This window comes from Tympanuchus pallidicinctus, unplaced genomic scaffold (assembly GCF_026119805.1).
Source record: "Tympanuchus pallidicinctus isolate F22 unplaced genomic scaffold, pur_lepc_1.0 scaffold12, whole genome shotgun sequence".
Taxonomy (NCBI): domain Eukaryota; kingdom Metazoa; phylum Chordata; class Aves; order Galliformes; family Phasianidae; genus Tympanuchus; species Tympanuchus pallidicinctus.
The window spans coordinates 2,545,818-2,560,614 of record NW_026294637.1 but is presented as its reverse complement, the minus strand read 5'-3'; the positions used below and the strand labels follow the sequence as shown (position 1 = coordinate 2,560,614).

The window sequence follows — 14,797 nt, the reverse complement described above, 5'->3', positions numbered from 1 at the left end:
CTGTGGCAGCTCCTACCCGTTTGTCCCCCCCATGGCAGAGGCACTGTATCCTGCTGCTCTTTGCAGTGGCATCCCATCCTCGCTTCAAATCTTTTCTGCAGAAGAGTGCTTTGTAATGACATCTCCTTACTGGGCCCTTTTCAGGATAAGTGCTTCTGCAGAGCCTCAGCCCCCGTCCCTCTGCCCACAGCCTGGGCTCAGAGTTCCTGGGAAGGCTCACAGGCAAAGCATAAGCCAAGCTCTTACTGTGATGCTGTGATTGTCAGCAAGCAGCCAGAAATTGTCCTTTTTTTCCATCACGTAGCCCTGTGGCTTTGAGCACTGAGGTACCAAGGTTTTGAGCAGCTGTTGCTCAGTCGCCCTGCTGCAGTTATGGACATGTTGTGTTGTGCATCACAACAAATGAGTCTGGGGGATAATTGGGGTATTCTGTGATTCCATGTTTGCTGTAGCTGCTCAGTGCCTCAGTTTACCCCAACCCAAGGCTGCAAGCAACAAAACTGCCTCTGCTTGTAACTAACTAACCTCCCCAAGAACGGATGCTATGGGAATAGGAAATACTTTGATTACAGCTCAGCGAATCCCAGTCAAGCACAAATAACGAGCAACACATGAGCAGGATTTTGTGAGCTTACGGCAGGGTCACGAACTCACAGCCAGACAATAACCAGGAGAAATGCATGCAGGCGGAAAGCCCCGTTCCCACTTGCAGGTTATTTTGGGATCCGGCTGCGACTCATCCGGGGTTTCATAGAGATGCAGGGACACGTCCCCCCTCTCTGGGGCTCGGTCCCAAAGTGCTGCAGGACAAAGTGCAGGAACAGAGCTCTGTTATCCCCAAACTCCCCTCCGGACCCTGTGCAAAACCCATTTGGTGACGTTGCAACGGGATGGCTGGGGATGCCGAGCAGCCCGGCAGCCTCCCACACCGCAGCAACAATTCCCACTTCACCCTCAATCACAGCCGTTTGTAATTACACTGCCTTAATTACCCAGCGAAGTTATATAACGCCTGTGCTGCAGAGGAAGGAAAAGCTTAGAGTGATTCTTTGGTATTATTATTTTTTTCTCTTACCTACAAAAACCATAAAACCTCCAACGAAGGAATGTCCCGTCCTCTCGTTCCAGGGAGAGCGGGCTGGAAGCAGCCGAAGGGGTTTGCGGAGCCGTGCTTTCCCCGCGCCTCAGCACTGCCTGCAAAGCGCACGGTCCCCACAGCCTGAGCGCGGAGAGCGCTTATATAGCGCGGCGTGAGGCTCCGGAATGGCACCGCGCCACGGGCTGCAGCGGGTCGGGCGGGCGAGGAAAGCGCCGGCGGAATAAATCCCTCGGCGAGGTGATGGTAAACACGGGGCTGGGCTGCGGGAGTGGGGCTTTGGGGTTGGAGTTGTGGCCAAGTCGGGGACGCTGAGCTGTCAGTGCCATCAGGCTGTGCTGCGGGAGATGCTCCGGGTTCGGTTCCCAGTTGAACGGCAGGGGCAGTTTGTACGGGATATCCCACAGGTGCTGCAGTGAGGATGCTCTGAGGTTCCCAGCTGGCTGGGGATGAGGTGGTGCCCCTCAGTGCCCCAAGGGTTCCTCACATTTGGGATACATATAGCTGTTCTGGGTATATGGGGCATGGGATGTGGCCAGATGCTTGCTTGGATCCCATGGTGTTTCAGGAGAAGGTTCTGCCCCAGCACGCAGTGGGCATGGAATGCTCCCCAGGGCAATGGGCACAGGCCTGAGCCAGAGTTCAGGCAGCTCTGGAACACCTCTCTCAGGAGTAGGGTTTGGAAAGAGCTGCACTGACACAGGCTGCCCAAGGAGTGGTGGGGTGTTCCAGAACTGTGGAGATGTAATGCTGAGGGACGCAGTGTTCATGGTGGGAGGTGAGCTGATGTTGGACTTGGGCATCTCAGCAGTCTATTCCAACCTTAGTGATTCTATGGTTTTGTGGTGGCCCTGCGTGGATATAGGAGGTGGATCAGTGGTCCCAGTGAATTATTTCCAGCTTGGGATATTCTCTGATTCTCTGATCCCATGGAGCAGCACATAGCTGCAGAGGCAGGATGCCATCCTCACTGGGACCCTCCTTGCAAGTCAGTGTGCCCTCATCACTCTTGAGCCATGGGGACAACTGGCAAAGCTCCTGGTGAGACCTCCCCCCTCATTCTCCCCCCCCCCCCATAGAACTCCACAAAAGGAAGTTTGGAGCCGTGTGCAAGCATATATGCCTGTGGGGCCATATCTGCTGCAGCATGGCACAACATGAAGTGTGCATTCAGGATAGGGACAGGACAGAATAGAACAGGCTGCCCTCTTAGTAATCCCTCCTGGCCCTGCTGCCAGAGGGAGCAGTGCAGGAAGACATTGATCAGTGTCACATAAAAATTAATTGGAGGTTCCCGGCGCTGACTCCTGTTTCTGTTTATGAGGGAAAAGAAGAAAACAAGCTGGGATTTGCCAAGAAATGGTAGAATGTTTATCCAGCGAGCAAGGAGCAGCCAGGTCAGGAGTTGCCTTGGTGCGAGGTTAGGCTGATCACAGCCCAGGGATGCTCAGGGGAAGGCAGGATGCTGCCCATAGCGATGGGGAAGGATGCAGCTCACATGTGTAGATGTGGTACTTAGGAACGTGATTTAGTGGATAATACTGGTGGTAGGTGGGTGTTTGGACTGGATGATCTTAGAGGTGTTTTCCAACCTCGATTCTATGATTATTTGATCTGCTTATCCATTGCTGGCATTTCCCTGCATAAAGCCAAGGGCTGGAGAGGCCACGTTCCCCTCCCGCCCCACGCCACGATGAGCCCTGGGAGGCCCAGCTGGCTCTTACAGACTTTTTTCCACGATTTGCTCACCGATGCATAATTAGAAAACAATAGTGTATTGATGGGAATGCTGCCATGCTGAATGCTTTCCCCCAGCACTGAGATGCAGTAGTGCACAAGGACCATGATACAGGCAGTGGGACCCCACTTCCCTGTCCACACTCCTTCTCAGGGCATGTCCATCGCTCTTCTCTTGCCCAAATGAGGGGAAAACATGGCCATGATGTTCACCCAGCTGTCTGTGCTTCCCCTCCTGTCCAGTACGCCACCGACACAATGACCATCACCAAAATCACTGCACCACACTGGGGATCAGTGGGGTTTGCACCCTGTGAAGTCCACGAGGGACCAGCGGGGCCACGTTCTGCTCCTCTCTGCCCGTGACACCAGAAGGAGCTGACGCTTTTTTTCCCCTGCTCTGTGTCTCTGAACTTGCTCCTGTTTACAGAGATCGGAGTGAAAATAACTGATTGATGACTTTGTTCCATCCCAAGCGCTTTGGGGAAGGCTGTGTGTTCTCAGAGCTGGGAGCTGGGATTTCGCTAAGCACTTGGCTCCCAGTGGTGCTCCAGTGGTGGCTGATGCAGAGCTGGAGCTGTTGTTTTTAAATCCTGTTTTGACATCCTAGGACTTGGACCGTCCCTGTTTATGGGCTGGATGAAATTTTGGAGGTGTTGTGGATCCCTGGACTTAGCGCTGAGGTTTGAACCACCACCAGCAAACCTCTCAGCTGCCACAATATTGTTTCGCTTAAGCCCTCCTCCACCGCTTCATCAGCACAAAAGCAAACTCCAGCTGCCTAAAAGCTTTGGGAAAGAGCCCAAAGAAGGAACTACTGGAGTTTGTTTTTATTACACAGATGAGGATTTATGGGCTGTGGCTAGGCAAGAAGGAGCAGTCTGGTGTTTCCCCCTGGAAGGATTCACTTAGGGGCTGAACCCAGAGTGCAGGCTCCACCTGCAGCATTGATAGAGTTATGGAATTGTTTGTGTTGGAAGGGGCCTTTAAAGGTCATCCAGCCCAACTTCTCTTGCAATGATAGGGACACCTCCAGTTCCAGAGGAGGGCCACAAAGATGATCAAAGGGCTGAAGCACCTCTCAAATGAAGAAAGCTTGGGAGCTGGTCTTGTTTACCTTGGAAAAGAGAAGGCTCAGTGAGGGCAGACCTCATTGTGGCCTTACAGTGCTTGAAAGGAGCTTATAAGAAGGAGGAGGGCAAACTTTTTACATGGTCTGAAAGTGACAGAACAAGGGGGAATGGCTATGAACTAATAGAGGGGAGATTTAGCTTAGATGGTAGGAAGAAATGGTTAGATGTTAGGAAGAAATTTTTATTCACAGGCCAGTGAGGCCTTTGCACAGCTGCCCAGAGAAATTGTGGATGCCCCATCTCTGGAGGTGCTCAAGGCCAAGTTGGATGGGGTCCTGGACAGCCTGAGCTGGGGGGGGAGGGGGGCACCCAGCCCCCACCATGGCAGAGATGGTGGCAGGGTGGTCTTTGAGGTCCCTTCCAAAATAAGATCTATAGCTTGATCAGGCTGCTTGGAGCCGTGAACAACCTGACCTTGAATGTCTCCAGGGATGGAGCATCCACCCATATCTGGGAAACAGGAGCAGAAAGCACTGCAGAGTGGGCACAACACAGTGGTCTTGGGGTCAGCAGGGTCCCCCTAGTATGTCTCTCCTGATGTCATGGCCATCACTGGGCTCAGTCCTTCCCCATCATACCTCCAAAGAGGTGAGATGGAGGTTGCTCCAAGAGCACCAGAAAGTCTCAATAGCAAATCCCTTTATAATCACATTGCTGAGCATGACTCATCTCAACACCACAAGATGTGGCCACTGTTTCATAGAGTCACAGGGTCATTAAGGCTGGAAAAGATAACCAAGTCCAACCATTGACCCATCACACCATGCCCACTGAACCATGGCCCTCTGAGTACTGCACGTCCCAGCACCTTCCTGTCCCACACCTGCAGCATGAGTGGTGCAATACAGAGGTCAGTGCCAGGCAGGTTGTGATGGGACCACTTGGATTGGACCGCTCTGAATGGGGACATTTAACATGCAAAGGAAAGGCAGTAGCAGAGCTCCAACCCACAGCCCTCCAGGTGTTTGGTTTTCTGCTTGGTGGACAAAGATCACCCTGTGTTGGCTTGAGCAATTAATTAGTCCTGAAGAAATCTATAATTTATTGCTCTTATTTACATGCAATTGCTTCAGGCTCGGATGCACTCAGAGCTGGAGGAAGGTGATGGGGTAGTAGCTTTTGTTTCACTCATAATTTTTCTTGCTCCGTTTTTCCCTCTAGATCAGGTCAAGGCAGGGAGGGTGGCAGCTGATTGATGCTGGCAAAGGACTGTCAGGATTTCATGAACTGGAGCATCAAGCCAAGAGCTGCTCTTTGGCAACATCTGCATAACCCACAGTGCCTTCTGGGAATGGATTTGCAAATGGCAACCCCCAAAAAAGCAGCACCATGTCCTCCCCAGGAGGGAAAGAGGATGCCATGGTGAGTTCTGTGGCTCAGCTCCATCCTGTGGATACAGCTTTTCCTGTAAGAAACATCAGATTTGGGTCCAAACACCCTGGGGAGCGTGAGAGAGAGAAGGGCGTTTGATGCACACGGCCAGCAGGAAGAGACAGGAGGTGATGGAAGCAGAGAGTAAAAATAGGATGGATGAAAGAGGGCACGGAAGACGAGGAGGAGGAGAGCCACTAAAACCTATCCAAAACCAAGAGCAAAATTGTTCGCTTCCGTAGGTTAGTCACAATGAAAACATTTGGATTTCATCACTTCCAGCTCAAGAAAAATAGCAGGGTCAGGCAGCAAGGTCACTGGGCAGGTCACCAAACCTATGAGCTGATGGACTACACCTTGAGGCTTGTTCTACAGAAACCAACTCACCTCTCTCATCCACTTTAGGCATGGCAAAGGGTAGGTGTGAGGGGAGAGCATCCTCCTTGTCAGCTTGCTCACCTTCCTGCCATCCTTCCCAGCTCCCTATGGACATTGCTAGGAACGACTGACCATGGCTCACTGAGCTCTGCAACACCAGGCTACCAAAAACCAACCACTCTGATGAGACTGAGCATTGAGAACGTTTTTCTCGATGCTTAGAGGCACAGCACACCTGAAGAAGGGTCTGAGTGCTGCAGCACCTCTGAATCCAGAAACAGAGCATTATTGCACAAAGAAACACCCAAAGAAGTTGTAAAGATGTCTGCGAACAGCTGTGTGCACCCCACTGGGCACAGCCTTCTCGCTGTATGGTTTTGCCACAGTGACACCCAATGTATATATTGAACCACCCCTTGCAGAGGGGTTCGCAGGTGTGCTGTGACCCCCTCGCTGCTTTCTGCGGTGAGTATTTCAGCAAACTGGTGTGATGCACAGCTCCAGTGCAGATTTTAGTGAGCAGGAGGAGAGCAGGGAGCCATGCACTGTCTGCTGTGGACTTTGGGGAAGAATAGAAGCCATTCCAGGGCTGAGCTCATCTCTAACCCCGGGAAATGACTTCATGGACACTGGTATTTACTCACAAAAACACCGCATGTCAGATGTCTCTGACTAGACTTTCTGTTTCAAGTCCAGTATGAGACAAGAATTTCCTTGGACGAGCGGCTCCGGAGACAATTCAGGGCTTGGAGGAGGAAAAGAAGAACCAGAAGAAAAATGTCTGCATTTGAGAGTCTGAAGGGTGAGGCTCACTGAGCAAACAGGGATTCAGGGATGCCAAAAGCACCTGCACAAGGGCAGGGAATGAGGGTCTGCAAGACCCCAGTTTATATGGGATGTGCAATGCAAAACGTGCTCCAGCTGCACTTCCGCTGCAGGTGATCCCATGCTTCTTGTGGTCCCAGGACAGCATCCCAGCCCAGTGGGGGCTGTATGGGAACAGCCCAGCAGTGCTGCTTCCCAATCCTTCTGCCCAACAACGTGATGGTTAAACCAGTACTCAGCAGGCAGCTGACCTTTAGGGAGAGGAGCAGCAGCAACAACGAAAAGAAAACACAGGAGATTTACTATGAAAAACTTTTAAAAAATGGGGAAAAATAGTCATTTTAACAAGGGACCACACCCTTAAAATGTCTCATTAGTAATGCATGCCCAGGACATGGCTGCGTGATGGCATGCTGCAAAAATCCTCTCTGAACAGGAACCAAAGCCTTTGTTGTGGCATGAGCGGGGCGGATGGTTCCCAGGAAAAATCCTGTCCTTCTCTTGCATCATGCATTTGGGGTCGGGAGGACGTTTCCAGACATGGGGCAGCTGGCCAGGAGGGAGGACAAACAGGGAATGCATTCCTGACCCACTATTTAATTGCCTTAGTGCAGGTGCAAAGAGCTAAGTGAAAGGAAAAATCAAGATGTGGGGCTGCATTCCTCTCCGCTTTGTCCAGAAGAGAAGGCTGCTGCCATGAGTGGGCTCACACCCAGCTCCTGTGTGCTTTCAGTGCTTTTTTCTGCCCCAGGAACAGTCTCTCCTCACGGATGTCCATGCCAGGTAAGGAGCCAGTGGGGACTGTTCCCTGCCGCTCTGCCTGCCATGGCTTTGGGTCTCTGGGGACAAGCTCCCTCCATTTCCATGAGCTGACATTTTGGGGGCAGAAGTGCAGAAGTGATGGGTGTAGGGTGCTGGATGTAGTCCCATAAAGGCTGTGCGTGCCCTGGATCTCAGGGTTCTGCCACGTGCTGCCTTTGCCCAAAACCCTGGGTGAGCCACCAGCTGCCATGGTAGGCAGCATGACTGAAACCACAGAGAGGGGAAACGAGCCCCAGCCTTGTGGTTTTTAAGCCCCCGTGAGCTCTTTGTCCACTCTAGGACTTTGTGTGACCATGGAGTCATCATAGAATCATTAAGGTTGGAAAAGACCTCTAATATCATCTAGTCTGCCTACCACTAAAATGCTGAAATAAAAAATAATGAGATGGGAATTGGGAAAGCGCAGATAAACGAGTTTATTTATTAAAGCGGCAACACGACCAAAGTTCCCCTCTGGGTTTAATCCCTCCTTATGGCATTTCCAGGCCAGCACACACCTGAGCTCACCTCCGGGCTCACACAGACCCAGCCAGTGGCGGAGCATCGCTGGGTGCGCACATGGCCATGTAGGCTGCGAGCTCCCGGTTGTCTGAGCAACAGGATGCTCATCACCAACCCCGGTGATAATTAACTCATTTCCCTGTATTTATAGAAAACCGATGCGGTGCATGCTGGCGCTGGTCCCTGATGGGGCCACGTTTGGTCACAACAGCAACAGACAACATCCTGAGCGCTGGCCACTTCTTGCCATCCATCAGCTCCACTCCCACAGCCGGCTCATTAGGACTAAAAGCGGATCGCTCGTTAAGCCAGCAGGGCAGGGGTGCCCACCTCCAGGTTTGCTGCAGGGAATGTTTGCGTCGGCGTTGCCTTCTCCAGATGCCAGGGGCTGCATACATCTCTGCTAATAGCAGCGAGCTGCCGGCTGTGCAGACGCACGGATGCTCAGCACTGGAGCTGCCTGACTTGCTGCGGGGACGGGCAGCATTTCTCTTCGCTTCAGGGCATGTGTGTGCCAGGTATGTCCCCATCTGCTGGGACAAGTCCACATGGACAGCAATGGCTTGGGACTTTGTACTGCTGTTTCTTTTCTCTGCTTGCTTTCTGGGTGTTTCTCGGGGAGGAAAGGGAGGGATACAGCGAAGGGACTGGAGGAGGGCATTGGTGTCTCTATCCCACAGACACATTGGGTGGGATGGACAAGTTCCCTGGGGGAACAGGTTGGTCTCTGCAACTCGTTTTAAGGTGGGGAATGTGTTAATTGGATATTGGCAACCAGAAGGCTCTCAGGATGCTCAGAGACCTCCTGGCAGTGGGGAGCATTAATGCTTGTGTGCATGAGAGTTTGGAGCATTTGCCCTTGAAATGCAAGCTGTCCCCAAGCTGGCTGTGCTTGGGAATAAAGGGGCAATTAGATCAAACTAGAGGCACTCATCAGCTGGGCACAGGGGACCCGGCACCATGGATGGAGGCAGACCATTAAGTGTTAAATTGCTAATGGGAAGCACTGTGGGGTTTTTTAAAAGGTTGAAATCTATTTGCAAAGGAAGGATGTGCCATCCCATGGCTGCAGCCACCGCTCCCCAGCTCCTCTACTGCTCTGCAAAAAGCTAAAAATACATCTGGGCAAGCAATTGCTATAGCTACAGGGGGCTGAGTGAGAGCCGGGGAAGGCACCTGGGCAGCCCAAATGAGCATCACATGGATGGGCAGTGTGGAGCTAGGGTTGATTGCTGCCAGACTGCACATCCCACCTTCTCCTGATCTAAGGGTAAATGTTGCAGAGTGATATGGTATAGAGCACTCACAGGCATGGGTTGGTGGTTGGACTGGATGATCGTATTGGTCTTTTCAACCTTCATAACTTTATGATTTCTCTCTAATTACCAGCTGCTTTAATTGAAGCTGAACCACCCCACCACCCCACCACGGAGGGGGTCACCAACGCCTCGGCCGCTCACTGCCCGCAGCACTGGGTCGAGCCCCGGTTCACGCAGGCTGCAAAGGTGCGCGTGGCCGTCACAGCCATCTTCTTCTTGCTGGCAGCATGCAGCAATACAGCAGTGCTGGGCAGCCTGCTGAGGAAGAGGAAGAAGTGCCACGTGCGGCCACTAATTCTCAGCCTGGCGCTGGCCGACCTGCTGGTGACGGTGGCAGTGATGCCCTTGGATGCAGCATGGAATGTGACGGTGCAGTGGTACGGCGGAGACCTTTCCTGCAAGCTCCTCAACTTCCTCAAGCTCTTTGCCATGTATGTGGCTGCCCTGGTGCTGGTGGTCATCAGCCTGGACCGGCATGCTGCCGTCCTCCAGCCCTTTGCTCGTGCCCGACGCCGCAATGGGCTGCTGTTGCGTGCTGCATGGCTGGGCAGTGTGCTGCTAGCATCACCCCAGGTAGGCCTGGGTGGTTTCCTTATGGGGTTACTGACCTGGTTGGGTTGGAGAAGGGCTAAAGCAACAAATTCATCCCAATCTGTGATCCCACCATGGCCGGATTGGCTTTGCTGTGTTTGGTGCACTGAAGAGTGGTGGAGGTCTCTTGGTTTGTTCATTCCAGGAGGCTGAGGGGAGGCCAAGAGCCTCCTCATAGTATCCTCCAGCTTCCTGCCAAGGGGAATGGAGAGGCAGGGATCTCCTCTCTCTTGTGACAGTGACATGATCCAAGAGAATAGCACGGAGCTGCATGCATTGGCCCCAAGCACTGCCTGGATGCAGTGTGTGTCCTGTCCCAGAGCTTTTCTGAGTTGTGATTTGGTTCTTGATTTCAGCTATTTCTCTTCCACCTGCACACGGTCCCAGGAGGGAACTTCACACAGTGTGTTACTCACGGCAGCTTCCGAGCACACTGGGAAGAAACTGTCTACAACATGTTCACCTTCACCACCCTCTATATCACCCCCCTGAGCATCATGATTGTTTGCTACGTCCGAATCATTTGGGAGATCAGTAAGCAGCTAAAGATCAACAAAAGTAAGCAGGTCCTTAGGGCTCAGCAGGATTCTGGGATTCCCACTGGTGGTTACGTTCTTGTTCTCTCACACCTCCTGCTGTCCTTTTGATTCTCCCCAACAGGTCTGGTAAGAAGTCAAAATGACCACATCTCCAAGGCACGCATGAAGACTCTCAAGATGACCATTGTGATTGTTGCCACCTTCATCATCTGCTGGACCCCGTACTACCTCCTGGGCTTGTGGTACTGGTTCCAGCCAGCCATGATCCAGAGGATGCCTGAATACATCAACCACAGCTTCTTTCTCTTCGGCTTGCTGCACACATGCACCGACCCCATCATTTATGGGCTGTACACCCCCTCGTTTAGAGAGGACGTGCAGTCGTGTCTCAGGGGAATTGAAGCAGCCATTACCAGGCATGAGAGACACAAACCCGTCTTAGTCTCAGAGAAGACCACCAAAGATGGGGCTGTCAATGGCCAGGTGGCATCGGGTGGCTCCAATGGGACAACCGTTAACACGGTGTGCTGAAGAGATGTACCAGAAGGAGACTAGCAGCATCAGGGGCTGCTTTGTCTGGATGATTTTGGAGACAAGTCCACTGACTGACTGTGGGGGGTGTGGGTCTATAGCCATAAACCATGAACATTTCTCCTGCCTGTACTGAGAGTGAATCCTCAGGTAGGAGCTACTCTCTCACCCAGCACAAGGAAGATGCAGCAGAGGGGCTGGGCCTCATTTATTAGAGACCGACAAGCCTGAGGTCTTGTCCAGTCTTCTCCTTGCTATGGCATCCATAAAAGCAATTTTGGGGTCATTGCCTGACCCATCTCCCCTCAGGCTGCCCCTGTAGGGAGGGAGGAGATGCTGTGGGGATGGAGACAGACAAGAACGACAAGAAAGACAAGAGCTGCAGTGGGCTGAGATAGGATTGAAAGGGACACAGTGGTGTCTCACCTCATGCAAGGGTGGTGTGGATACGTCCTTACGTAGCAACAATCTGGGACACAGGATTGACCAGGAGTAAGTATTTGGGGTAACCAAAGGGTGAGAACAAGACCTGCTGCTGCCTAGCCCCTCCCAACTGCCATCTTGCACGTGCTAACAGAACTAAACCCACCTTTTCTCCTCCCTGCTTTCTCCTTTACCATGCACTCATGTCTGCTTTGCCCTACCACCCACACCTCACTGCTGACTCCAATCAGAGTGCATGCAGCCAGGTGCACTTGATGACCCTGTGCATCCTAAGGAGGACTGTGATGGGAAACACCTGTGGGGGGAGGGCTCATCAGCTGCTGTGGGTGCCAGCTGGGTGCTGATGGCCTTTAAATGCACAGCACAGAGCAGAGAAGCTGCTAGAAGAGGCAGGGTGGAGGAAGGAAGGAAGGAGGGAGTTGGCTGAGCTCTGGTGAGTAAAATGGTTTATTTTTTATTTTGTTTTTATTTATTTATTGTCTTTTCATTGCTGTGCCAGAAGTTTATGGAGGTCTTTGTCTTTAGGTGTATGTTGAAGGTATGAATTTATTCAGCTGTGTTGTTATCTCCTATGCAGTTAGGGGTAATTGATTACTTCTCTGTGAGATGCTTGTTATTAAATGTTTGGGGTTTTTTTTGTTTCTGAAGGCAGCTTTAGTTGGAGCTAAGAGGAGTTCTTTAGTGCTGCTGGTTGGCTGTTTTTTGTTGTGTGAAGTCCTTGGGCAAATGAGGTTCTGGATTTGTCAGGAAACAGTTCTGAGTATTTTTGTGACTACTGTAGCTTTGAATGAGCACTTGAGTTCTATCAGCATGAACTTATTAATAAGACTCTTGACTTGTGGCTGTAAATGTGTGTATGGGGAAGCTGAGATCCTCCTGGAAATCAATTACTTTATGAGAAGCCTGGAGTGATGAATCTCTGTTGGTAAGAAAGGACCTGGACTGGTCTCCCAGTGCCCAGCCCACAAAAACCAAGTGGGGTTTAAACAAAAGGAGTGGTAAGTGGTGTTTGCTGGGCAGCTGTGGTGCTTTGGGTGATAGCAGGCTGGGGACAGAGGTTGAGTACTTGCCTTTCACTATGTTAAGCATTGTCTCAACGGCTCAAAGGGATCAATCAGAGCTGTAAGAGCCCAGTCAGCCAACTGGGATTAATTTGAGCCCTTCAGAAAGCATCTGAACTCCAGTGAGATATGTAATTGCCTTTTGGCTTTTCTGGGCTTGCTCTACTAGAGGTTAATTATGCAATGCCAGCAGAGTAGGGCTCATGGTGCCAGGCTGTCTTGGTTTGACTGGTGCCAGTAAGGTTTCTTCAAGGGTGGTGGGGAAGGCAACTTGCTCATCAGACCCTCCTTTAGCAACCCTATCTGTAGCAGGGGCTTAGAACTAGATGAGCTTCAACGTCCATTCCAACTTATGCTATTCTACGTTCTACTGGTCCTGCTGTAAGGCTGAAGATCCCTATGGGGGGAAAAATGTGTTGGTTGTTTGAGCCTTGAATTAGTGGCGAAGTGCGTTTAATCTCTTAGATATTCTTTAGTGAATTTCTGCTGAGTGGGAGCAAATTGTATCCAGACTTATTTAAGGTCACTTGTCTACTCTTGTATGGTGTTAAGAGAGCTTGTAGGCATTTAAGAAGTGTGTTTCCTTTTGGGAGGGGCTTGTTACCTTTATGGCCTATAGGTATAGTGGGAGAGCGTAAAGTGTTCTGGCTTTGGGATATTTTTAAGGAATTCTTTCCTACGAGGGTGGTGAGGCACAGGGAGAGGTTGTCCAGAGAAGCTGTGGCAGCCACATCCCTGGAGGTGCTCGAGGCCAGGCTGGATGAGGCTTCGAGCAGCCTGGTGTAGCAGAAAGCGTCCCTGCTCATACTGGGGAGGTTAAACTAGATGATGTTAAAGCTCCATTTCAAACCCATGCTATGAACTGTGGCACAATAGGAAAACTCTTCTCCTTGGGATGCTGGGGAGGACACATCCCTCAGTCCTTGGGATGTGGTCCCCAAGATGCTTGTGGGTGCTTTGTGCATGCTGTGCATTACTCCCTACTGCTTTCTTTCTTCCCTTCTCTGGTGCTTAAAGGCTGACATTTCGGCGAGCTCAGAGCATGGGCAAGATGCCCAAAGTGACAGCTTTCATGATAGAAGGGAAATGTCACTGGGGGAGTGTGCTGCCAAGCAGTACCCTGCTCCTCCTCGCCCCGCGTGCTTCTGCTTTCTGCCCTGGTTGCCTGCCTGCACAGCCTCAGCTGTGGCACTGAGGGACATGGCCCAGTGGGGATGGTGGGGATGGGCTGATGTTGGACTTGGTGACCTCTGGAGGTCTTTTCCAATCTTAATGACTCTATGATTCTAACCCTCTGCTTCAGACAGTGTTTCTTTCTTCAGGAAGAAGCTCTGATTTGTTTTCCATTAGCGTTTTTATAGCGCTGTGCGTGTTCAAAGAGCCACACAAGTGGCTTAAGAGCTTAACGGAACCTCAGGTTAATTCAGAATATTGTTGGTTATTCAACACAACACTCTCATTAATTCAGTTGACTGCATCTCGCCACGTTGGGAAACACATGATCAGCAGGGAGCACAGAAAACAAGCACCAGAGTTGGCTATTAAGTATTTTGATGGCCCACTAAGATAGAATGCATTCATTTTCCTATTGCCTTTGAGATCAGCAGTCCCAGATGGGGCTCTAGAGCTCCAAAGAACCACCAGCCCATGGTTCCCTGCAGCCCCTCTCTCCTGTGGGTCTGCTCAAACCCGGGAGTGGAAAAATCCACTCTTTGGTATTGCTGGTTTAACACAGCGCTGGTTTAAAGCCAAATAAAAGCCCAGACAGACACTGGGAGATAGTGCTGAATGGCCACTATGCATTAATTCGTTCTGCTTATCCTTCAGGAAATTTCTCTATGCAAAGGAGCCTTCAAACCGTGCCATGTTTCTTCCCATCTGTTCCTTCTGCCTGGCTGCTGGGCTCCAGGTCTGTGCCTTTCCCTGCAGCAAAGCAACCATCCATCAAACAACTGCTGCTTCAGCCCCTTCTTTTTCAAAGGGCCCCGGATATCCCATCTGTTCCCAAAGATGTTTTACTTGCAGGCACACACCAAGGCTCTTACCAACACAATACCACCCTCCAGACAGCACCAAACAGCTTTAGGATTTCTGCCTGGCATCCTACCTACCCTAAACCCATGGCACATTAAAGATCACTTGTTGAAATAGACCAAAAGCAGGCAAAAAAAGTCTCAGAAACACAATGCATGTTTCAAACCCCAAATTCCTAGATTGAAATATCCAGCTACTGTAGCTGAATCTGTTGTGAATTGTTGGTTTATGTATATTTTAATTGCAAATCAGAGCTATAATTAGCACGTATGTTTTGTGGGCTGTGGCAATGCAATGTGCTGTACCAGTGAGCATTATTAATGGACTGTAAAAGGCAATGGGGAATTGGACTATAATGTTCTTGTTTTGCAAGCTGTATGGTGAATAAATAAATTGGTCTTGGCAGTAAAATTAA

The 14,797-nt window shown here is 51.0% G+C and overlaps 1 protein-coding gene across 7 annotated transcripts in view; it reads left to right on the top strand.

The window, feature by feature from the left end:
- The window catches only part of LOC128075195 (gonadotropin-releasing hormone II receptor-like), a 17,743-nt gene extending 2,946 nt beyond the window's left edge, over positions 1 to 14,797 (top strand). Inside the window, exons 2-8 of one of the 7 annotated variants that reach the window (XR_008203691.1) lie at positions 5,128 to 6,517; positions 7,150 to 7,323; positions 8,015 to 8,381; positions 9,253 to 9,755; positions 10,130 to 10,331; positions 10,434 to 11,720; positions 14,176 to 14,797. Coding sequence is in view for 6 of the 7 variants with exons in the window: in XM_052671712.1 (XP_052527672.1) it covers positions 8,369 to 8,381; positions 9,253 to 9,755; positions 10,130 to 10,331; positions 10,434 to 10,843 (1,128 nt within the window). In the remaining variant the exon portion in view is untranslated. Of the gene's footprint in view, positions 1 to 1,233; positions 1,343 to 5,127; positions 6,518 to 7,149; positions 7,324 to 8,014; positions 8,382 to 9,252; positions 9,756 to 10,129; positions 10,332 to 10,433 lie in introns of those variants that run through there. The other 6 variants (XM_052671712.1, XM_052671710.1, XM_052671713.1 and 3 more) reach the window with 6 other exon arrangements.